Source organism: Anser cygnoides, chromosome 11 (genome assembly GCF_040182565.1).
Source record: "Anser cygnoides isolate HZ-2024a breed goose chromosome 11, Taihu_goose_T2T_genome, whole genome shotgun sequence".
In the NCBI taxonomy this organism is placed as follows: Eukaryota; Metazoa; Chordata; class Aves; order Anseriformes; family Anatidae; genus Anser; species Anser cygnoides.
The window spans coordinates 17,707,439-17,731,342 of NC_089883.1; the positions used below are offsets into that span (position 1 = coordinate 17,707,439).

General features: G+C 41.1%; 2 protein-coding genes across 4 annotated transcripts in view; one reads left to right on the forward strand and one right to left on the reverse strand.

Moving 5' to 3' along the window:
* The window catches only part of CHRNA7 (cholinergic receptor nicotinic alpha 7 subunit), a 44,696-nt gene extending 36,249 nt beyond the window's left edge, over window positions 1-8,447 (reverse strand). For 2 of the 3 annotated variants that reach the window (XM_048060316.2, XM_048060315.2), the window contains exons 1-2: window positions 8,103-8,447; window positions 6,942-7,081 (exon numbers count right to left, since the gene is read on the reverse strand). In XM_048060316.2, the coding sequence (XP_047916273.1) occupies window positions 6,942-7,081; window positions 8,103-8,157 (195 nt within the window). In that variant the 5' untranslated portion in view covers window positions 8,158-8,447. Of the gene's footprint in view, window positions 1-6,941; window positions 7,082-8,102 lie in introns of those variants that run through there. The other variant, XM_013177387.3, reaches the window with a different exon arrangement.
* MYO1E (myosin IE) overlaps window positions 1-23,904 on the forward strand; it is a 259,158-nt gene that overhangs the window by 108,070 nt on the left and 127,184 nt on the right. The window contains exon 5 of the mRNA XM_067004122.1: window positions 19,291-19,377. Within this exon, the coding sequence (XP_066860223.1) occupies window positions 19,365-19,377 (13 nt within the window). The 5' untranslated portion in view covers window positions 19,291-19,364. The remainder of the gene's footprint in view (window positions 1-19,290; window positions 19,378-23,904) is intronic.

Consider the following 23,904-nt stretch of genomic DNA (forward strand, 5'->3'; position numbering starts at 1 on the left):
GCTATTGCTCACTAGGTAAAAAAAAAAATTGTTCAGCACTTTTCTTTCTCCCAACTAGAAATTCAAAAAAGAACCAGGAGAAACAGGAAAATAAGTGAAAGCTTATGTACTAAAAGATTTAATTAGCTAGGAAATGTCTGGAGAAGCTATGGAAGATTCCAATCTAAATGATATTGTGCAACATAAGTAACAATTTGAATATTCATAGAGATTAATAACTAAATCCAATTTCCTTAAATAAATGACTTAATGCTGATTTTTCTGCTAGTAAAAAGAAAAAAATAATAACTATCAGAGTTCAGCAAAATGGACACATTTATATCCACCAAATGCTTGTCACTGTAAGTCTTGCTATAGAACTCACAAGCTAAAAGCGTATTTAGCCAGCACTTTCCCAGGTTGAGAAACATGGCTCTGACAGAGATGGAACTAACCTGAGTTTTCTAAACATAACATATTTTAAATAAAGAAGTAAAAAAGCCAAGGGTAGAGGTTTGTGTGCAATTTAAGCTAATCTAACTCTAAACTAAAGACAAGTCATCTAAAGAAATGACTACGCACAACATTGTTATAGCTCACCACTCAGTCACAGAGGCACTAGTGCAAGCCAGAGGGGTAGGGACATGAGGCCAGAGACTACTGAGAGCACCTCTTTCAGCAGCAGCGTGCTTCATCCAGCTTAGGACACTCACAAAATGGTGTTCTGAGTTCCACAGAGAGAGCTGGTGAAAATTCAAGATTCAAGCCAGAGAGCACCAGAACACTGTAACGTAGTCAACAGTTGCAAAGTACTGTTGCTGAAAGTCCTTAGAAAAATCTAAGGCATATTAATGAGAATGAATATCAGAAAGCCATTGTTCTGATCCCAGTGCAATAGTTTGTCTGGTCTTAACTTTAGCATTTTTATTTGACTAACACTGTCATGTGAGCTTCATCAACAGTTCCAGTGACATGAATGATTTTACTGGTAAAGAAATCTAGTCTGTCAACACATAACTTGTCTGTAAGTGTTTACAAACAGAGATGAACTTTTCTGCTGTGTTTACATATCATCTAGCACAGGGAAAGCCTGGACCATGACTACAATTTATACTCGTTAGAATGATAAAGATAATACAAATATCTGCCCTCATCTGAAGGCAGTATTGACCTATCTTTGGCTCTGGTTAAGAAAGCACCTAGGGATCAAATTAAACTCATTCAAGCCAAGCAAAGCCTCCACTGATTATTTCCACTGCATCCAAATATTTCTTAAAACATAGTACTCAAAAATTAACATAATTTAGGCTTTGCAAAAAACATGCATCAAATTGGGTCATACCAGTTCCTTTACTCGACTTTTACAAGACAATGGTAAATTCTACTTTTTCCCTCAATATTCTGCAAGCCCCTCCCAAACTTATGTCATCTGTTAATTTAATGAAAAATTCTCTTATTCCACCTATGCTATTCCATTAATGAAAATAATTGAGGTCAAGATAGGTTCCTGGGGAATCTCACCATGTAACTAAATCTCACTGTTTTGACAGTGAATCATTGACAACTACTCCATGATTTTATAACCCATTCTGCAATGTGGGTTTGCCAAGGCCTTACTCTCTACATATTTTTCTCTGAGAATGTTATTCAGAAAGGCTTTATTAAAGTCAAAATACATACTTTGCAGCAAATAGTCAAGAAATCTGATATACTTCACTAGAAGTATCTTTATGCTATGTACCCAATCTTGTTGAAGAAGGAAGTGTACCTTATTTTTCTAGAAAGTTTTTAGTGTTGTTTCCAAGATGGAACATGGGAAATTCTGATCCAATGTTAGGAGAAAATTCTTACCCTGATGGCAGTTACAGACTGGAAACAAGTTACCCCGGGGAGCTTGTGGAGTCCGTGTCCTTGGAAGTGTTCGGTACTTGACTGGACACAGTCCTGAGTAAGGGGATCTATTTAGACATATTTGGAGCAGGGGGTTGGACTAGATGACCTCTGGAGGTCTCTTCCAAACTGCAATACGTGTTGGATTTTTCTGCTTGTCTAGATAGCAGTAAACTTGAAATTTGAACTATCACTGTATATCTCAGTGTATTCCAGATCTTCACTTCTGTGTCTCTAAGCAGTAATTTGCAGTGTAAATGTATGATCATTTTGTGTTAACTTCTAATGTTTCATATTCTGACTTTTGGGGATGGAATTCTCTCAGATGTGTTTCTCTTAACTGCACTAACAGCAAATATGAATATGTCTTGTAAAAATGTCAGGCTAGGCACAATATTAATACCTTCACTATCACTATATTTGTTTTTCTATGCCATTCCCTGTTCTGCTTAAGATTTAGCAGAGCAGGAAGAGCACTGCTTCTGCGTCTGTTCCTAGTGCTCACTCTAAACCAATAGGCTGGATATTCTCTGATATTGTCGTTGGGATGGATATTACGGGAGGAAATAAGAATATTAAGTGCTTGCCTCCACAAAGTGCTTAAGAAAGTGATGGCTGTAATTGTATCCAGTGTCGAAATTATACAATATCAGCAAATTTCAAGAATCTGTTTCACAAAAATGTATCTGTTGAAAGTTTTCCCTAAGCATAGGCTAGGTTCGTACTCCACACCAGCACTGAAATATTACATAGGCAGATGCCAAAGACTTTTTGTGGAGATAATGGGGTTTCCATCAGGTGAGACGCAGAGAAAATAAGTAGCTTCTCTACACCTTGTCCTGAATTTTTTTTTAACACTGTGCTGAAGCTGTGACCATGAGCAACTCTGACCACCCACTAATCCCTTCTCCTTTACTGCCACTAAGGCATGCAGATACCCTTAGGGTTCATCTGTTAGGATTTTCCTTCTGTGCTCATTCTTAAATTTTGTTTAGCTTCCTTAAGTCAGACGTCTCCAAATGTTTTATAACTCAGATCCAGACAGGTTTATTATGTCTATTAGTTCAATATACATTGCTTTCCTGCAAGGAGTTTTGAAACAAGACTTCATTAAATCACACAGGAAGGTTATTTTTCATTTATTTTATTGAATTGCTTGGTGTTTCTCATTTCAAGAAAATTGAAGCAAATAATTACAAAAAGCAAAAGAAATCTCTTATTCTTCTTCTGATATTATAAATCTCAAATGTCCTTGAAGAGCACTTCTGGCTATCTGGCTGTTTCTACTTTGTTTTCACTGATTTATGATTTAATTGTAAGATCGTTTGCAAGGCTTAAGAGCAGCAATTTTTCTATAAGGAATCTAGGAATAAAGTGAACTAAAATATACCTAGGATCTTTCTATTAAAAGTGCTTCTTAACTAGATACAGAAGCTTTTTCAAAGTCCACCCCTTTCAAACATGCTTCTTTCCATTCTGTCCCTCTCTCCTCATGCACCTAAAGTTCACCATTCTTCCAAACTCTCAGGTCTACCATGTGTTCCCACCTCTTTTCTAAGCATTTCCCAATTTCCTAGCTCTCCTCTTCCTTAATGTGTTCCCAAATTGCATTTTTCATATGCTGCCCCTGTTTTCCCTCCTCACTTGGAAACACTTCGCATAATTCATGCTGTCAGTTTGCATTCTCACTAGACAGTTCATTAGCTGTTTTCTACTACTGAACTAAACGAAGGTGGGGCAATTTGAACTTACAGGTCCCTCATTAGGTAGTCCTGATACTAGCATGCATATTATTATAAAATATTAATAAAAAGAAAAAGAAAAACATATCTGCAATTATGCAGATATTTGTAATTGCATATCTGCAATCTGGATTAACTAAAAATGTGAAGTAGGAAATGTCCACTTTGTTGGGAAAGGGTTTCATATACTATCTCCCTTCTGCTATCGGCAAAGTCAGAGTGGAATGGAAGAGAGTTCAAGTAAGGAAATCAGCAGCTGGAGTTCTGCCGGGGACTTGACAGATCTGCTCTGGACGGGTCTAGCGCTCAGTATATCTTGTATTAGCTGAAGACATTAAAGTGGATATATAAAATGCACGAATAGCATGATGGTGACATGTTTTGTTTCTAGTTTGTTAAACCAGTAATTGTTATTGCAAGTAGCTGTCTTTCGCACCAGCATTTGCTTCTTGTTGACAATGAAGAAAACTCATTTGTTTTATAGTGTGAAGCTTAATTTACTTCATGGTTTGTTTCTTTCTTTGCCTGTCAATCCCAGACCTCTGAGAAATAATTGCAGTCAGTTTTATAGCAAGCAGAATGAGCTGTAACTAAACTGTCAATACAAAAACCGTGGCTTCTTACTGATAATGAAGGGGATTTTTTGGAAGGCACATAGGATCAAAAACTCCCTTTTGAATCATATTAGCCATGACTGCCAGTTACTGACTATACCCAGACTGGCTAGCAATCTATGAATATTTGCAGTTTAATCCTTCAGTTCTACTTTTTATTATTATTATTATTAATTAAATTTGACAGCTCCATAAGTTTTTAACTCTGAAGTTGACTGACTGCTGGCCTTTAGCCATCTGTCTGCCCAGCAGCCACCTCTCTGTACAGTAGGCAAGGTCATGCTTATAGCTGCGTCAGGAGTGTGGGGAAGAGAAAGCCCCACTCTTAACTGACGCAGAATGCAAGGGAAACCTTTATAGTAAAGATTCAATTGAAGTTTGAAAGTCTCATGAAGTCTCATGGATGTTCAGCTTATTCCATTCAGGACGCTTTCGGTGATGATGTAAAGAAGTCTGTGTTAAGAAGTATGTTCATGGTTGGGACAGGGTTTTAATCGAAGCCTGGTCCAAGATTCATTTGAGGCACCGTGTGTTGTGGGGATATCTTCAGAAGTATGATTAAAATACGTTCTGTTAAAGCGCTCAGTTTGAACAGGTCTTCAGACTGGCTAAGCTTTCCGGGACATACTGGCCTAGTACTGCCGAAGATACAAATCTAACTAAAAGCAGGCAGGTAGGAAGGCATGGCCACAGCTGGAGACTCCAGCCAGCAGGAGCTGCTGCAGAAGCCACTACAGGGGCTGTTGTTGCACTGGAAAGTGCAGCTAGACTGACACTCCAGCCCACAGAGTAGGTGGGGCCAAGAGGACCTAGTGGTTATTTCTGCCCTGTCCTCCACATTCCTGCCGTACGTGGCAAGAGACTGGGGAAGGTTTGAGCCAGCAGGAATAGCTGCAGCAGTGGCCCAAACAGGGGCCGTCAGGCCTTCAGACCTTTGAAGCACTGTCTGTGCTGCCCTTCTTTCTCCTCACTTCAGCTTCCCTCTCTCACTCCACTCCATCCAGGCCCGGTCCTCACAACTCCCCCTGCCCTTCAAATCCCTCTTTGTTTGCTTTTACCTTGATACACCCTAAAGGAATCCAATTAGAAGATGAAGTGTGAAATTAATATATCCCTGGTTAACACGGTATCAGTTACTGTTTTTGTGTTGTCCCTCATTTTTATGCTCTTTCTATTGTCTCTGATACTCCAAAGGTTTTCTTGCTTACTTGTCTCCTCAGAATGAGTCTTGGTGTCAGGAGTCACCTCCTGTGTGCATCTGCAGAGTGCGCAGTGTGAGGAAATCCCCTTCTTTTAAAATTTCTTAAGCTCACCCACAGTATCATTAATAACAAAAGCATGCCCACCTACAGGGAAAGGGATGTTCATGTCATCTGTGCTATAAGCCCCTGGTACGGGCTGTTGTCTCACATCAGAGTTTGGTCTGATGTCTGGCTGTTCTCTGCTGGCTCCCAGGCGTCCGTGCACAGCCCCAGTCTGCATGAGGCAACCTGCCAGCACCTTTACAAACTGTTGCACTCTGCATAACATACATTCTTCCCTTGCCCTCACTCCAGTAGGCATACCCCATACAGCTTCTGTTTGACTGTCTGGTATTGCATATTGCAAGCTCATCTGCCACAGACAGGATGCGTGATGTGTTTTGCCTGCTGGCTTTAGTGGCACTGACACTGAAACAGGTCACTGATTACAACTGTCTATTCTCACTTCAGCAAATAGGAAATATCACAGTGGAAATACATATCCTAGTTTTCACCCTAGGTCTAATAAACCTAAAACTTGCAAAAATGTGCATAGAAACTATGAGCATTTAAAGTTGCAGAGTTCTCTGTGTGCGCTGACCTTTAGATAATAAATGAACAGTGTCTGGATTTTGGCAGTTGTCAGCTTCCAAGGGAACAGAAAGCAAGCCACTTGTCATGAATAATCCCATCTTTTTCTTTTCTGAATTTTGTTGTGCCTCACACTTTAAGGTTCTGATGAAAAGATGATGGTGTTTGGAGGTTAACTACTAGCTTTAAGTAATTAACTTCTTTATTAGCAGCCATAGCTAGTTGAGTTCAGTAAAAATAAATACTGTAAATCTGCTTATGTGTAGAGTTTGATCTTTGTGCAGCTGTGACAGAATGAAGCTTAAATTACTCATATTTGAACCCAGAAGATCCTACAGAGCATTTTATAAGCCTAGAAAGCAATGCACAAGAATATCCATTTCTATACCACCCAACTGTGGTTGCAAACAGAGCAGCTAAAAAGTAAGCAGAGAATTTAAGAATCTTGTTTAAATAAGATAAGAAATAACCTGGATTTTGGCCAGAACACCCCTTTCCTCCCTCCACTCCCAGATAAGAAGCTCAAGTGACCACCAGTAAGCAAGACCTTTGTTGTTGCATATTCCCCCACAGACTACACTTCTTGTTGGACTTGAGTACAATTAAGGATTCAAAAGGCAAAATATAAAGTTTGAGCATCATTTTAAATACTTCATACTGCTAAGAACATTGGGGAATATTGACAAGAGCTCTAGGAAAGAGACAAACTTTACTGTTATATTTGCTTTTTTTTTAAAAAAGGCAGTCAAAATTTGGCATTGTCTCTTCAATTATTTGTGCTTTCCAAGGTCTTGCAGTCTTCCTTTGCTATCACATATCTTTGTTCTGGGAAGGGAAAATTCATCCTTTTAAAGAAATAGTTTCCTATGAGGTTACAGACTCACCACATCCATGATCTGCATGAGGCTGAGAGTGAAATAGACAGTGAGAGGCTGGGAATCATTTGCGACCGGTCGTTCCAGAGGGTTGTAATTTTTCAGCAGCTCCTTATAAAGCTTCCTTTGGAACTCTCCTTGCAGGGACTCTTTGGGCACAGGAATAAATAGAAAAATGATTGGGATTCTACACTGGAAAGTAAAACTACAGTGTTATGTTCTTCTCATTATACCAGATATTATGTAGCTGTTATCCTACATGCTGCATAAGAAATGCCACTGGGATTCGTATAGTTCATCAGCTACTGTAGCAAAATCATACCACAAATGTATTATCATCCTTTCCTTTCATCCCATCCTATAAGAGGGATTCCTTCTTTGGCTGGCCAGGAGTGGCAAACTCTAGTGGGTAGTGATGCTTCGTCAACACATGCACGCCGTGGTCCAGCGGCGAGAGGCGGTGAGGAGGAAATACACCACCTCTGTTGCGACACCTGCCTGGGCATGGCTATAATCAGGAGAGCAGAGCGGTACAGCGGAGGGCATCAACGAGACAACGGGAGAAAAATGGCTACAGGTTAGGACCAACCCATGCTCTCTGAGCGCTACAGATCAGAACTCTTTGGGGCAGGTGCTCTCCGCTTTGTTCTCTATTCACGCAGCTGTCTACAAAGCGTGGGTACCAGGTCCCCGGCAGGGATGGTAGGCGTTACATCAATGCACCTGATAACGTTCAGGGACTTCTATCCTTTTTACACATCAAATCCGGGGAGGATCTTTATTCTGCCATTTTCTATGGAGGGAGAGGGAGCAGCTCCGCACGGATGGAGCACAGCAGACCAGGCACAGCGGCACTTTCAGACGGAGAGGAAATCTGGGTCAGGGCAGAACAGGTCCCCCGCACGTGAGCCGCCTCTGTCCCCGCTCCAGTCAGACTTTGCTCTCCCCTCTCGTTTCCTAGTCGCCAACTCCCCCCTCTAGAGCAGCACCGCTCTGTCCGCAAGCAGCTGCGGCTGAAGTGCCTTGAGGGGCTTCTCCCCGCTCCCCACCGCCCCGGGCACCCCCCAAGCCCCGGCCGGCACCTCGCCGCGCTGCCCAGGGCTGCGGGGGGCAGCGGCACCCCCAAGGCAGCGGCCCCCCCCCCCGGCCGCCCGTGCGGGGCTCACTCACCGCGCACCAGCCCCGCCGCCGCCAGCAGCCACAGCACCAGCTCCCGGAGGCCCATTGCGGCGAGGGAGGGAAGGCGACAGCGATAGCAGCAGCAGCAGCAGCAGCAGCAGCACCAGCAGCACCAGCAGCACCAGCAGCAGCAGCAGCGCGCTTCTCCCGCCGCCGACCCCCGGGAGCCGCCGAGGACCTCTGGCGGCTCGGCCCCTTCCTGCGCCCTGCGGCGGCTCGGGCCGGGGCTGGGACAGAGCCCCGCTTCCCTCAGCCTGGCGCGGCCCCGGCCCGGGGGCGGCTGCTGCAGCCGGGGGATGCGGCGCGGAGCGGCTCCGCCGGTAAAGAGGCGAGAGCGGGGAGCCCCCTCCCTGCCGGGCAGCCGAGCCCCGCCCGCTGGCACCTCCCGCCCCGGCGAGCCGAAACGGCAGCCGGCAGCGGCAAGCCTCCCTCCTCCCGGCACCTGCCCCTCGCCGCCCGCGGCGGCTGTTCCACCAGAAGCACGAAGCAGCCCGAAGGGCACCCGGGGCCCCGGGCGGGACAGCCCTGCCTGGGGGCGCCGAGGTGGGAGCCAGCGCAGGGCCCTGGTGGGAACTCGGCTTCGGGCACGTTTTGGGGAGGATGGAGATGGCAACACGGTGTAGGTGCACGTGTGGTTGTTCAGTCCCCAGCGGAGGTGCGAGGCCAGTGGTGCTGGTGTGGGATGTTGCGTTCAGATACAGGAAAACCGGCTGTGGTTGAGCTGCGTGGTGCTGAGTGCTTGGCAAACACATGCCTGAGTGAAAGGATGCCAGAGCGCCCGCCTGGTGTAGGTGTAATGCGCTGCAGTTAGAAAGCGGGCCTAGAAAATTCAGTGCATTTTTTGTTGATCATCAGGTTCCCATTTGCAACTTTAAGCATGTTTCTGACACCACGTAAGGGTTATGTCTTTCAGTCCGAATCCGTGCCCTTCAGTTGCTGCATTAAATGAATATCTAGGCAGCTGCATTTAAGGGAGGATGGTATTGTAGGATCTCCCCATTTGCAAGAGGTAACTAAATATAAATGCTTGTTCTTCACATCACCCAGCAAACAGCAGTCCATTACTCCGTGTTAATTTTCAGCTTTAAAAATCCAGGTAGTGTGTTTTGTATAAAGCACTGACCTAACTTATGTAGCTACCGTTTAAATGTTTTTAGACATTGAGCGCAGGACCAGATGAAAAAGGGCAACGTGAGTAGCCCAGAACATCCCTGCGTCAGGTGTTCGGCCAGTTACATACAGCAGGACTGAGCCATTCCTCTTTCAGATGAACCAACTTGCTGGACAGCTCTGCCAAGGGGTAGTGGAAGCCATCAAGGGGCAATGGTAACTCTCCTAAAGCCAGGATGTAACTAATACAGGAGCATACACTGATTACATTCTCAAGTATTTTGAAATAGTCCATCTAGGTTGAGTTTTATTATTTCCCTTTTTTGTTTTGAGGTGTTTTTGTTCCATGAGATCTTGACCCTTTTGGAACAGCTAGCAGACAGGAGTAAGTTACTAGGATCTCTGTGTTATTCACAGAGGAACCAAGTGTTATTAACCATTTGTAATTAAACCCTCACATGGCAGTGCTCTGAGTACCCAGATTTTGCGTCTTCGCATTTTGGAAGGAAACTCCTTTTCTCTTCCTCCTGCTGTCCACTGCTGCTTTGGCATAGGTCCCTCAGGCATTTCTATGTGGACAGTCAACAGCAGCAACTGTTCAAACAGCAAATTTGGAGAGGAAATTTACAGTTCAAGGCTGACCTCTACTGTTGGCTCATTTCGCTCTGCACATTGCTTTGTTGACAACTGCCTCACCCCAGCTGGTGAAGGCAGCACTGTGGAAGCTTGCACAGCCCAAGGTCCTCAGCGACCTGTCAGGGGACTCAGCCGTTCCCTTTAGGCCATGCCAGCCTGTATCTCCTGACTTGTTTGCACCAGACCCCTCCATCTCCTCTTGCATCCCCATTCCTTCTAGGCCACACAGCCCCAAACCTTTGCCCCCTTTTCCATCTCTCCATGTAGCAGGAGCACAAGGCAGGATTGCTGGGCAGTGCTGGATGAGGAAGTGGCTTTGCTGTCTTGGCAGCAGCCTGCCTGGGAGAGAGGTACTGTGGTTAGGCAGAAACCCTTCAGGAGTCTGCATACCTTACAGCAGTTGGGAAAGCAGAGTAGAAGTACTCTGAGAGGTATTGCTGAGGCTACCTCTTTCCTCCTCCAAGCAATGGCTGAAAAGAGAGGCAGTTCGCAATGCCTGAATGGTCTCTGGAATGGTTTCAGGAAAGCTGAGAAGTTTCTGAATGTCTTTGGTCTTTGTCATATACGACTAGCTCTGGAAACCTGCTGGAGGCAAATAGGATAGAAGATGCCTCTCAGCACTGCAGCTCCTGGCTGGGTGCCCGTCAGCAGGAGGTGGAGTGGTGGCAGGGAGGGAGACCACCGAGTGTCCCTCTGCCAGGGCTTGCAGCCTCTGTAGCTGGAAGTACTCCTGTGCTCACCTAGGGGGCACTGGGACCTCTCTTGTTCTCCTGGCACCTGATCTTTGCGTCTCCCCCTGCGCACTGGCACTTGTGTTCAGAATAATGTCTTCTGAATTATTACTCGTTTAATAATAAATCTATTAGACTTTAGTAGGTTTGCTTGTAAAAAAACAAAGTTGACTCTGTTTTTGAGAACAGATCAATAAAAATATAATTGCTAATTAGAAGAGATTAAAAAGGTAAACTCTTCAGGGGATGGTGCCAAAACCCCAAATTCCAGTAATAGAAGGACTGAATGAATAATTAATAACTATTTCTTTGATAAATCTTGACTTATTTTTCTGTTTGTGGCGGTCTTATTTGTTTTTCATGTTAGCAAATTAAATTTTATAGGCACTTTGGAAATTGCACGCTGTAGATATTCTATAATAGCAATCTGCAGCCAAACACCTTGATTAAACTGTGTTCTTTAAGTGCTAGTGGGCAGCTCAGTCAGATGCATTCCTGCTAAAGGATTTTCCTTTCTAGTCAAAGGTGCTGATGTGAATGCACATGAACAGCAGGAAAGGCTGGAGTTTGCTTTTGGTAGATATCCTGGCTAGCAGAAGTTAATTTCACAAAAACTTACATGTACTAGCAAAGAAAGATAAGCACATACTGTACTAAGTCCTCTAAAAGCCTTCACTTACGGCACATGTTGTTGTTGTAAAAGTACATTGTATGCAACTGGGAAGAAAGATGTACAGTCTGTGGCCAGCAGAGGCTCTTTTCTGTGACTCCAATGCCCACCAGAGATAAGACCCATTCTCCTATGGGCTTTAATTTTCTTTCTGTAGTACATTATCCAGGCAGGTGATTTGGAACCATCACCCCTCCCCAGGTAATGCATTTTTAGACACAATGATGAGAGCAAATCCATTTCACAATTATAGGTTGTAAAAGCTGTTGTGGGTCTCCCAGTCCACCTCCCGCTTCATTGCCAGAATATGGACAACCCCTTAACATCAGTTCATTTGTCATGTAGATTGGACATAATTAGGCAAGGCAATTGTGCATGTCTTATTTGTGAATAGCCAATATATTCACAGAGACAACAGTATGCACAGATCACATATCTTCACAAGAAGGTCAGGCATAAGAAAATAATTTCGGTAATAGTATTTATTTAATGTCAGCATGCTTCCTGTTGCTCCTTTATCTGGCAAGCAAAGAATTAAATACATCCTTGTGCAAAAGGCACAAGTCTTCACTCAAGTGCTACTTCAAGAATTTGAGTGAGGCCCAGAGCTATCACAGAAACAGACATGGAATTGTGAAATAAAGTGTCTGTAGAAAAGCCCCTCTTCATAACTGTAACATGTTTCCCAGTTTCATTTATAAGGCTGACTAGTACATTGGTCAGTTAAAAGAACCAGGGATTGAAGGACATTAAGAACGACTCGTGCAGTCATTACAAGATGTTGAAATTGTCCAAGGATTATAATATCCCCAAGCATGAGGAATATCTTTATTTTCTCTCTATACAGACTTGTGGGGGATCAAAAGCATTCACCTGCCTAATGTGACAGAAGATGGTAAGACAGTCCTGAGACTGGGCTGGAAGAAGTGACCATCTTATATGCAACTTGAAAGTGCCTGCAGCACTTTCTGACTTTGATCTAATTATTGTGCAACTGCAGTGCCCCAGGACTTCCATGTCCAAAAAAGTCTGCCTTTCCTTCTTTTAGAGAAGAAGGCAGAGTAGGCTAGGATTCAGAGTAGGCTAGGATTTTAAATGGTAACTTACAGTATATGTTAGGTGAGACATGCCAACATTTATTTGAATGTTAAGCAACTTAATTAATTACCTCTTGAATTGTTACCTTTATTTTTGAATTTTGATGTAGTGTTAGTAATGGTGTCTCATGCTATTATTTATTCTCTATGGTTTATTTCGCACAACTAGTAGTCTCAGTGATGGAAAATGTATCAGTGAAAGCCTTGAATTTTTTTTGTAAAATGCCCTGAAATAATATATTGCTTCTTCTTTGCCAAGAGATAGCAGATAGCTTTGATAGTGATTTTTCTACTGAAGGACAAATTTGAAGTCTGGTTATTTTTGTAATTAAACTTGATGTTCTATACATCCAATCTCAAACAGAGGTTTGCAAAGGTAATCTCTTTCTAGATTCTTAGCTCCAACCCCAGTATGTGATTTCCAGAAAACAATATATGCCCCAAATGGTCAGTGGTTGGAAAGGATAAAGAAGGGCACAAACTATTTTGTTGTGTAAAAGTAACAAAGCTGCTGCACTTCCACTCTGCAAGAAGCAGAAACAGAGAGCATGTCTAAACAGTGCTCTAATGTGAAGAATAAGGATTTGTAAAATTTGTCTAATGAATTTGTGTAACTAGTGATTTTTGTAATAGGGCACATGGTCATTTCTATAATGCCAACACCTTTCAAATTTCATTCTCATCCCTTATTGTTGTTAGCATACACACACATTATGTCTGAGTATAGTTATTAAGCAGCAGCAGTATCAACACTATGAAAATGTGCCAGAAGAAATTTTAGGCTCTTCTGGTAACTGGAGCTCAAGCTACGTAAGTATGGATACTCCTGGATCTAATGGCTCAGTCTCAGTCACTAGGTGTCACATCAGGCAACTGCAGAGGTTTCTCAGCATATCCACCCTACTGGTGCTTTTTGTCTGTTGAAAACTGGCAGATTTTTATTTATGTCATGCTTAGCACATTTCCACTTTGTTTTCTGTATAAGGAATTACTTGTTCCTCTCATTTCAGCCGCTGTCATTTTCAGTTCTTTTGAGTCATTTTGTAATTCCAGGGCTTGGCATTCATTTCTCACAGGCGCAGAGTTCACAGCATTACAGAGTTACTTTGCCATCTTTTTGCATGAGTGTGAACAGCGGAAAGTTGGCAAAACTGTTTTTCTTCACCCTGGTTAATTTTAAATAACTACATAATTTAAGGTTCACAGAAGCTAATTAAAGTTGACAAGAAATCTGCATGTTAGGCCTGCGGCTTTAACAGTTCCTCATCTAAAAGCATCTAAAAATCAACCTTATCTATCTTGTCCTAAAGCAACACACTACAAATTTTTCTTTGCTGAAAAAATTACCATCTGGTAAAATTTAAATGACATGAATTCTGGAAAAAAAGGGTGGTTTTATCTGTAAAGACCATACTAATTAGGCCTTTGACCGTAAAGCTAAGCTCTAATCCTTTCAAAGATGGAAATGTTTGAAACATGCCTTTTTTTTTCCAGGCAGAAATGCTAAGTAATGTTGTATCAAAACTGAGTGCAAATTCATGTAAACTTTGGAGATAGAGATGAGGCAGGGGACAGGAAGGAAACAGACCAGTCTTAAAAAGTCAAATTTGTACAGATAAGATTTCTAAAATAAAAAGTAGTCAGGATATTCTCCTCTGCAAAGAATGCTGTTTTGGGTTTTTTTGTTTGTTTGTTTTTAGAATTCTACTGCTTAAGCATAGGTTCATCAAATAAATGCATTTTTACTATGGCTGTGAGGAGGAACAATTTTTTATGTTTACAGGTCTCTGTATTTTGTCACGGAATGCAAGGATTGCAAATTTGCAAGTGCAATACATATTTTGTAAAAAAGCCAGCATTCCCCAGTACTTCTCTCAGCTTTTCCCACAAAGTCTTGGTATCACTCCTAAAATAAATCAGTCCAGTCCATGTAGGTTTGATTTTAATTAATCACTGCTGAAGGTGAAGTTGATACTTCTCAAGCATTCAGAACAACAGACATCATGTATCACCTTCTGTTTTAAATGAGATCTTGTCCTTTCCCTCTAACTGCATCCCCTGTGCTAGCACAGCACACTGCTGTCATCACAAGTCTGCAAAGGGGCAAGTGCCACGGTGATTTGCCAGGGACAGCAGTGGAGTTCATCCTGCTCGGCTCTTTAGAATGGCTGCCAGCCATGCCTCAATGAAAAATGCTCTTTGTCTCCAAATGGTGGCAGTTTCTTCAAGGAAAGTCTTGCAAAGGGCAGCATTCAGAGAATGGAAACAAAAACGAGTAATTTTGTTGTCAGAATAGAGCTTGTTTGGAGTCCGTGGATCCTTCAGAGGCAGGGAGATTTTCAAAATGGATTCCTCACTGGGCTAAAAAGGAACTCTCAAGCCAGGTCATTTTGCTGATGAGGAGTTACAGAGCTCTGGCTGGGGAAGTGGCCAGCGAAACATCACAGCTGTTGGGTTTGCTTAAGCAATCAGTGGAGTCTCAGCAATTACAACCTTATAAATAGTAAGTGTTCTGAGTACATTTCAGTGCATTTAGTGATGTCTGTTGGATCATCTCAGCTACACATAAAAATACTTGAATACCTTAGTTGTCAGTCATAAAGTTTAGTTTTATTTGAAAGTGCCTGCTGAAGAAGGCTAGCTCTAAAGACTGGTTTTCCTGTCATCTGTACAACTGTTAATCTGAAGATCGTTGTTGAAAACCTGTGTGACACATACAGAAGGCTGTGCTTGCATTAGGATAGATTTCTGTAGCACTAGCACATTTAAATCAGGACTTGTGACTCTGAAGTAAATAGCCATTCAGTATCAAGAGACTACATTTAGCAGTAACTTTTCTTCAGCGTAAATAAGATACAACCTTAAGCAAAGCAAATGCTTTGCTGAGCAGTTATGTCTTTGTCAATATCTGCTGTTGCCTGTTCACTGCCAGACTGAATTTTTTTCCCTGTCTTGGACAGCTGCTTCATTCTGCCTGCCTATTTCTTCAATCCCTTCTCTGTATATTTTTATTATTTTTAATGTACTTAATTAGTGTTATAATACATCTTGATAAAATGCCCTGTGCATCCGAGTGCAGACTGTACCACAGGGGAAGAGTGAGTAAAGCATTATTTAGCTGAGCTTAAGGTCAGAGACACTGAGGGTGTGCGATAGGAAGTGGGTGCTGTTGTGTACCTGAGGGAGGAGCTGAAACTCCTGTAGATACGTGTTTTGATGGAAAATTCACTGCAAATAATTCAAACCACTGGATGTGATCCATTTTGTCTGGATGCCTCAGATACAGAAATGAGGACCTAGGCACAGCACGTCCAAAGTGCTGAAGAAGACGGGACGTGGGTTTTGCTGTATTCAGGAGTGCCAGCGAGGTTTTATTGTGTGGGCAGCACAGCAGGACCGTGCTCCAACTTTCCAAACATGGCCAACAGAAACAATCCGCTGGCTCCTAGGACTTTCGGAAACAGCCAAGTGTGTAGGAGTAGTGGGTCCCTCTTCCAGCTTCATTTCTGATGTTATTGTTTGTGACAAAGTGTGTGGGACTTTCTCCTACTCATTCTTGGTTTCAAAGAAGACCAGCCAGTCTACTCATCACATCACACTGACTGCGAAGCCAGGGACTGTATGTGGGTGTAGTGTCGGTAGCATAAATCATGAAGCAGAAGAGTGCACAAAAGCAGTTCTGACTGTTGCAAGTGGAAGTGGAAAAGAGAGTCTAAAGCACTGGGTTTCTTCTCCCAGTGCTCAGCTCCAGTGGTTTCTAGTTCTTTTCTTGCAGAGGAGGAAGGGCTTGTGACTGTTTTACAAAGCTGGGAGGGGGTTATGACTCACTGACAGCTAGCGTTATTGTTTATTGACAATAAACAAATATTGTTTATTGATGATACTCCTGAGGGATTATTGGGGTGGGTTTTGACGCATATCATCCCTGGAAAATAACTATACAACACCGTATACACTTTGAATAAGCCAGATGCAGATAGCAAGAATACCTGATGTTTCTGAGCTGGCAAGAGAAGTGTGTGTGATCCAGGGTAGTATCCTCTCATAACCTCGAGTGTTCTGTCTCAAAAGATTTTAGAGGTATGTAAGATTTGATTGGTGTGTTTTGCAAAGCACGTGTATTTATTTTAAGCACATATTTAAGACCCACTTACCTGCACATTGTTCAAGAACGTGCTGAGGTGCTTGACTAAAACAAGGCCTTGCTGAACAACAGCAAGTGCCACAGAGCTGAGTTGATCACCAGAGTGGGAATGGCGTATTCATATGAATGGTGTCTTATAATCAGATGTTTAACTAATACATAGAAAATAAAACCCTTGGCCATATGTGACTCATCTCCTCAGCACTCAAGCACCTATCAGAAGAAATGACTGAATAATTTTCCCAGCAGATATCTGAAGTAACTACCTTATGAGCAAACTGTTTGGTAGCAATGAAATCAGACACATGTACAAAGGAAAGACCTTTCCAGTAATAAACCTGCCTTTGATTTTAAGGTGATAAAATTAATTAATTAATTAATTAATTAATTAATAAAAAATAAATAAAACTTCTCTGTTCTTCAATAAAACTAAGAGTTTTGTTTTTGTTTTTACATATGAGTGGATGAAAATTTCTTTCAGTGTGCTTGAATTACATGTAAAACAGCACAGTTAGTTCCTACAGCTATTATGAACAAATTTGTTCCAAAACTTCTTTTAATATGGCAGACAGGATGAAAAAAAAATGAAAAGAGAGTAAGGCCATGAAGTAGAGAGAGGAAGAAACTGCTTGGTTTTTTTCAGGCTTTTTAGTTAAGTTGCAGGGTTTTTTTCAAGTTTGGGTAGGCTTTCAGGTATTTCCTATAGCATTTGGTTTGCAGGAGGAATTTTAAACCACTGGTTGTTTTACTGACTAATTATAAAATAAAAGATAATGATCAAAATAGAATGAAAAACAGACCTAAAATTTGTTTAGCAATTAGAACAATGTACTAGGAATGTCTTACATTCAGAGATAACCTCACTTCATACAGCTCTGGGAGTCTCTTCTTCTGCATGTCTTACTAGCACAGATACAAGAAGCCAAATCCTTAGTTTTTTAATGGTACTGGTATTGAACTTGACTCATTTGATACAAGAAAAGAGCAGAAGAAAAATTATCATGGTTTTCTAGGCCAGGCAAATAAAGCAAGAAACATAAGGGAGCTTACTGAAAGCTTTCTGTTGTCATATTTCAAGTTGATTTTTCAGCCAGAGATGTTTGAATACCTGGACTTCCTTTATTGAAGCTAAGCTTTCAGGGAGTTGTCTATTCTTACTGTGTACATAGAATATCTAAGTAAAACAGTGTTCCTGCTTTTGCTAATTCACATAAGTAAACTTAATTTTTAATAGAAGCTCTTGCTCCTAATAAATCCTCTAGGATGCCTAAACAAAAATGCTGCACATCTCCTTAATGGCTGTAATTCAAGGCTGTCTTTTTGTCACGGTCAAGACTGTTATTCTGGATTCCTGCTTAATTATGAAGTTAATGCGGTGTGGCAGCTCAGCGGGAATAATGACATTGCTAATGTCAGGCTGCAAGGATAGCTTGTAAGTAGCTGAGATGGCTTGAATATTTTAATTCAATCTATCAGTTTGCTGATGCATTGTCTGTAGTATTTATAACCCAAAGATTTCAGTGTATTCACATGATGATGATCAGTATATAAAGTATGTTAATAATAGTACAATTTTCAAAAGTGCTACAGTAATTTAGAGCCCATGTCTTAAAGAGATCTTCATCACCTGGTATCTTAAGTCTTAGGGGAATCCAATGAGGTTATATGCCTAAGAGTAGGTTTTATAAGCATTTTATTCTTAGGAGTGTGGTTTTTAATAAATCACCTGAGCATTTTATAAGATTTTAGAGTATCTCCTGTATTAATTTTTATTTTTTTAAAGTTAAAATATTGTGTAGTGAACTCATCTAAACTGTTGATTCTGAAAGTTTTGAGTGTCAAAGCACGGAAATCCCCAGATAAGCATGTTGCAGAAATACCATCTCCCCAAATGTCTCTTGCAAAATGGGAATCAGCTGAATGTGTCTTATGTAAGCCAAACAAAGGTGTTAACTTACTGCTGATTGCTTTGGGGTATTTTGTGACACAGGACTGATTACTGCCTTGTCAGCGTGATCTCGATTTGGATAGTTCACTGAACAGATGTTTGGCAGTAACACGTTTTTCCTTACTGTTGACCTGGCCTGAAGTTGAGTCACTCCAGTAAATCATTCATTTCTCTGATGTGTTCTGAGCTGCTCTGTGTTTTCTGCTGCTTCTTTGTCTGTGCATAACAGCTTCTTTAATTCATGCATTATGTTGTCAAATTCAGCCCCAAATCCCAATATTATTGTATAAATTTTCCAGTTTTAGGAAGAATTGGCGACTTTAAGAACGTGTTAGGATTCCTTTGAGGAGGAGGAAGGATGTTTGTTCTGTGAATTTGGAGTTGCCAGGTGATAAAGAGCAGGACACTGATAGAGTCCCACCTGAGGAAGATTGACTGTATTTTAGGGTTAAGAACAGGAACAGGAAAGATAGAGATGCTCTTTTAAGTATGTTGGCTCTATTAGAGTGGTAGCTTTTTTTGTTTGTTTGTTCTGAATTTATTTATTTATTTATTTAAGTGAACTGTTATTTGCCTAGCTAATGTAGCTTACCTTTAGGGAAGAATTAACTGAATTTTGGACGAGGTTTTAGTAGGGTATTTCTTTTGTTAAGAAAATGAATGCTTGTAGAACTTCTGGCTTTTTAATTTTTTTCTTTTTAATGAAGTTTGTGAGTTTGTAGAGCATCTTGTTGTTGGTGCTAGCATGTATTTAGGTTAATTATTTGAGAAATATACTTCTGTAAATTCTAAGTCTAGTAAGGAGTTTTCAAGTATTTTCCATGCATCCATTTTCTTCAATAGGTACTGCATAGCCTGTGAGGAAAAACAGGAGCATAACTGTTAGACTGATGAAGCTGAGACACAAAACAAGGTAGATGAAGATGACAGGTAAGTCTTCAATTTTTCTCTTTGGCCATTATGTGAATTTGCAATGTGATTCTAGAGAGTTTTCTTTTGGGGAAAATTCCAATGAATTCTAAGAAAATAAGATTAAAATCTAGTATGGTAAAATATTCCGCAGTGCTCTGATTCTGATTCTTTTCTTTCTGAGGTCTGCAAGGCTTAATTGCATCTCTCCGATGTTAACTTGAGCTATGTAATGGAAATTCTAGGGCTTTAATGACCAGGAGCTAACAACAGGAGCCCAGGTTTAGATAAGGCTGCAGCACTAACTAGGCAAGGTTCCTAATTTTGATTTGGGTGTCTGTTAAATCTATATGGAGAACCTGGAGTGGGTTCTGTGAAAAGCAGCGTGTTGAGTAGAAAGCTACCTAAGGTGAAGTGGCTATGAAACACTGGGAATACACACAAGGTTTAAACATTGTCCTTCTCCCTACCTCTGTGCTGAAGGCATGTGTGCTCTATCTGTCTCACATACCTTATGAAAAATAATTCAAAACTCCCTCAGGAAAATCAGAATGTCTGTTTAAAATGATGCTTGTATTATTAGTGGAATTGAGGCTTAATTACAAGGCATGTTTATACGTATGACATAAACTACCACTGATTGAAGTAAATGGTGCTATTTTATCTAAGGTAGTAATATCTCGTGTTCTTTTAAACTGGAGATCTTCTTCAATGGAATAATTTTCCCAGTATTTCTGAGGGACGCCTGTAAGGCCTAGTCAACTGGAACAGGAACGTTTCGCTTCCTGAATAACTGTTTATGACAGACCAAAATCTGTTCTTTCTATAGGTTAAAAAAGAAATACTGTGTTGAAAAACAAATTCTTCCCCAGAAGACTTCCTTGACAAATACTTCTCTCTTTTTTTTTTTAAAACAGTGTTATTTATAAAAACACTTGAAGTGAATCACTGAACTCTATGCTTTGAAATTCTCTGCAAACAGCAACAATGAAACCTGCCTAAAGTGTAAACGAGCAGAAATTTAAATACTAACTATGAGTTGATATTGCACAACCCTTCCTCTATACTCATTTATAGAACACTTGAGCAGCAACCTTTGTATAAATAACATCTATTTGCTGCTGTGGCATAATTTGAAGCTTGATGTTTGAGGAAGATAAGCAGGAACTGATAAGCAGGAAAGGTAAAGGCTGTTACTGGCTTGCTGCATACTATTGAGAGAGGACTGAAACTAAGTGTGCTATTTCCTATAACTCGAATTGTCATAATACTTATTGCAAGCAACAAAAGGTATCAGTGTGCTTAGCCTTAGCTAACGTGCAGCAAGAATGTCTATTTACAAAGGACTCTTTGGCTTTTGGGGGTGAAAACAAGTTATGTAGTATGTGAATTAAAGATGATAGTTAACCAAGCTTAATTAATACATTTAACTCATTGTCTTGAGTGAAGAGAAGTCTGCACAGGAAAAAAGACTTTTACTTTACTTACCTGGAGCTAGGAGCAAAAATTGGCTGCAGTTTGCAAGAGCTAGGATATTGTGTTACTTTTGGTTGTTTACACATTCTCTTTCTCTTTTGCACTAACTTCATTAATGCTTCTCTGTACTTTTTTTTAACCTCACGCAAAGACATTGATTTAGTGGATAGTAAACTTTTACAAGAGGACTTAGCATGTGTACAAGCTGTTCTGGGATAGTCTGGTGTTGGCCAGTATTGTAATTGCATTAGACATCTTTGAGACTGTGGTTTCACTGAGTCAAGCATTTTAAATGTGTTGAACTCTTGGGAAAACCAAGTTCATCATTCTTGAAGCAGCAGGCTTGTTTAGATGCCAAATTTAAGACACGTTTTAGGTGCCACATGAATGTATGTGTAGAAGTTCGAGTATTAACCACTACCTACCTCTGTGAGCAGAGTATAAATAACAGTTGAGCTTGTTTGTCACTTGCAATAAATGCCCCCATGCCTCTGGGCTGAGAACCCTGAGAGCCAGATGTTGTTCTGCTGGGCCTTAATGTGCTTCTCCGAATGCTTATATAGCGAGAGGTGCTCAAGTGAACATAGCCGTGAACTTTTATTTCTCCTTCATAACTTTCTGAATGATTAAAATATCTTTATGAAAATCATGCTGTTCATTTCTTCATACCATGATATTCTAACTATGTGAAGTTACTACCTTGCAACAATATAGATGACTCCACTCTTAGCCCCTTTGTTTAGATCTTACCTCAAATCCTCATTTGTTGCTCTACAAGCATGCTGAAGACTCTTTCCTGCTCATCACTGGCCCTGAAAAAGCTTCACAGTCATCATTAAATGTGTGAGTGTTTTTGGGCTCTGCTTGTCTTTTTGTATTGGATAACTTGTCTTCCTATTTATGGAGTTTCTCCTTTTTCATTATGCCTTGTTGTGAATCATGCTGCAGGTGGAGGAGGGCTTCTTTCTCTGGTCTGGCGTTTGCTCTGTGGCGTTCCTGTCCGTTTGTGCACAGACACTGAGCAGTCCCAGCCTGCCCTCAGCAGACCGCAGAGGGGCTCATACTTAACCAAATCTCTATATTTTTTGTCTCTGTTAATGAATTAGTCTTGTATCTTATGGACAGCAGTTGTCATTTTGCCTTATCAAAATTACTTGAATTATTTCCCTCAGTGCTCCCTGCCTGCTCAAGTCACTTCCAGAGCTGCCAATTCATGCAGACGTGCTGCCTGCCTTGACTCGACAAGAGCAGTGGTGACATCAGGTGGCAGCAGAGCCTCAGGGGCAGAGTAATGCCAAATTCCTTCCTACTTGTTTTTCTCATTATGTTTTGAATTCAGTGTGGTGCTGGAATCACCACAACCAGAGCAACTTAATGAATGTAAATAATTGATTTGCTGTTAGATAGTTTACTGAAACAAAGGGCGCAAAGCTATAAACTGTGGGCCCAAATGAATCTGGGATCTAGTGTCCAGCACTGTGCTCTGTCTCAGTGTCGGTATTATCTGGATCTTCCTAGTCTCCCCTTGCTCTGGAGAAGGGAGGTACATCAATACAAATTAATGGTGATAATATTATGTGTGGTTCTTTTGTCTTGTTAGCCCATGGTAACTGGAAATCCAAAATGTTACATAGTGGTTGGTTTTTTTGCCAGGAGACCATACCAGAAACCAGTGATCCCTTTTATTTTGCAACATAAAACATTCCACATGCAAAGAGGTAAGCAAGCAGCTTACTGTATGCTGCAAGCTACCACATTCATTTTAGTGAGATTAATCTCAGAAAGGAAAGCATGTGTGGAATTGGGTCACAGTGCTTCATGTATTCAAGTGTATAAAATACAGTGATTGATTCCCTCATAAGATCTTTGAGCTGAATAATGTTTATTAATTATTGTTGTAAACAAGTTAGCATTTACCTTTTCAAAATGTGGCAATAGCATAAAATATTTAACTTCTATCATTTTCAGTTACCTGCATTTTAAATGTTCTATTTTGCTACACCTTCCTAGAAAGTTATGGTTTATAAAAGATACAAGTCTTATGAGAAGAAGTCTTACCAGGAGCGGCTGAGGGAGCTGGGATTGTCCAGCCTGGAGAAGAGGAGGCTCAGGGGTGACCTTATCGCTCTCTATAGGTACCTTAAAGGAGGCTGTAGAGAGGTGGGGGTTGGTCTGTTCTCCCACGTGGCTGGTGACAGGACGAGGGGGAATGGGCTAAAGTTGCGCCAGGGGAGGTTTAGGTTGGATGTTAGGAGGAACTTCTTTACTGAAAGGGTTGTTAGGCATTGGAATGGGCTGCCCAGGGAAGTGGTTGAGTCACCATCCCTGGAGGTCTTTAAGAGACGTTTAGATGTAGAGCTTAGTGATATGGGTTAGTGGAGGACTTGTTAGTGTTAGGTCAGAGGTTGGACTAGATGATCTTGGAGGTCTCTTCCAACCTAGATAATTCTGTGATTAATGAAACATCTGCCTTTATTGAAACTTTAGGAAGCAATGTCTTTGGAATGCATTTTTTTGTCAGAATGTGTAATATTGTTTAAATTGCTTGCAGTCCCGTCTTCCCATCTCAGCGGTATTAGAGCATTTATAGATCACAGGTTTAACAGGCATCTTCCTATCGTTGGCAAGAGTAATGGTGACACCCTGTGGCCAATTCAATAGCAGACTTGCATTGAATTTCTGAGTGTTTTTCTTTCACGTGACCTCTGAATTTCTTGTGCCGTAGGGAAGGTCACAGGAGGAACCCCTTCCCTACAATTATGAGGGCATAATTTTTTTCATGTCTCTCACTAGACCTTTCCACTATTGGAATATATGTCTTTTGAGCACTTTAATTCAGACACAAGGAAAGTGTTCTCTGCCCGTGATGGCTAATAACCTGAGAAGGTAGAGCAGGAAAATGTAGAAATTGAGACAAGATTATATTTCACATTAAATTGATGTAATATAAGTATACTGCTGTATGTGTTCTTTCACACTTTTTCTGTAATGCGATTACAGTTTTGACATACTGATATAATCCAGTGGACGCAAAATAAACATCCACAATATAAAACTGCACTGCATAAACGA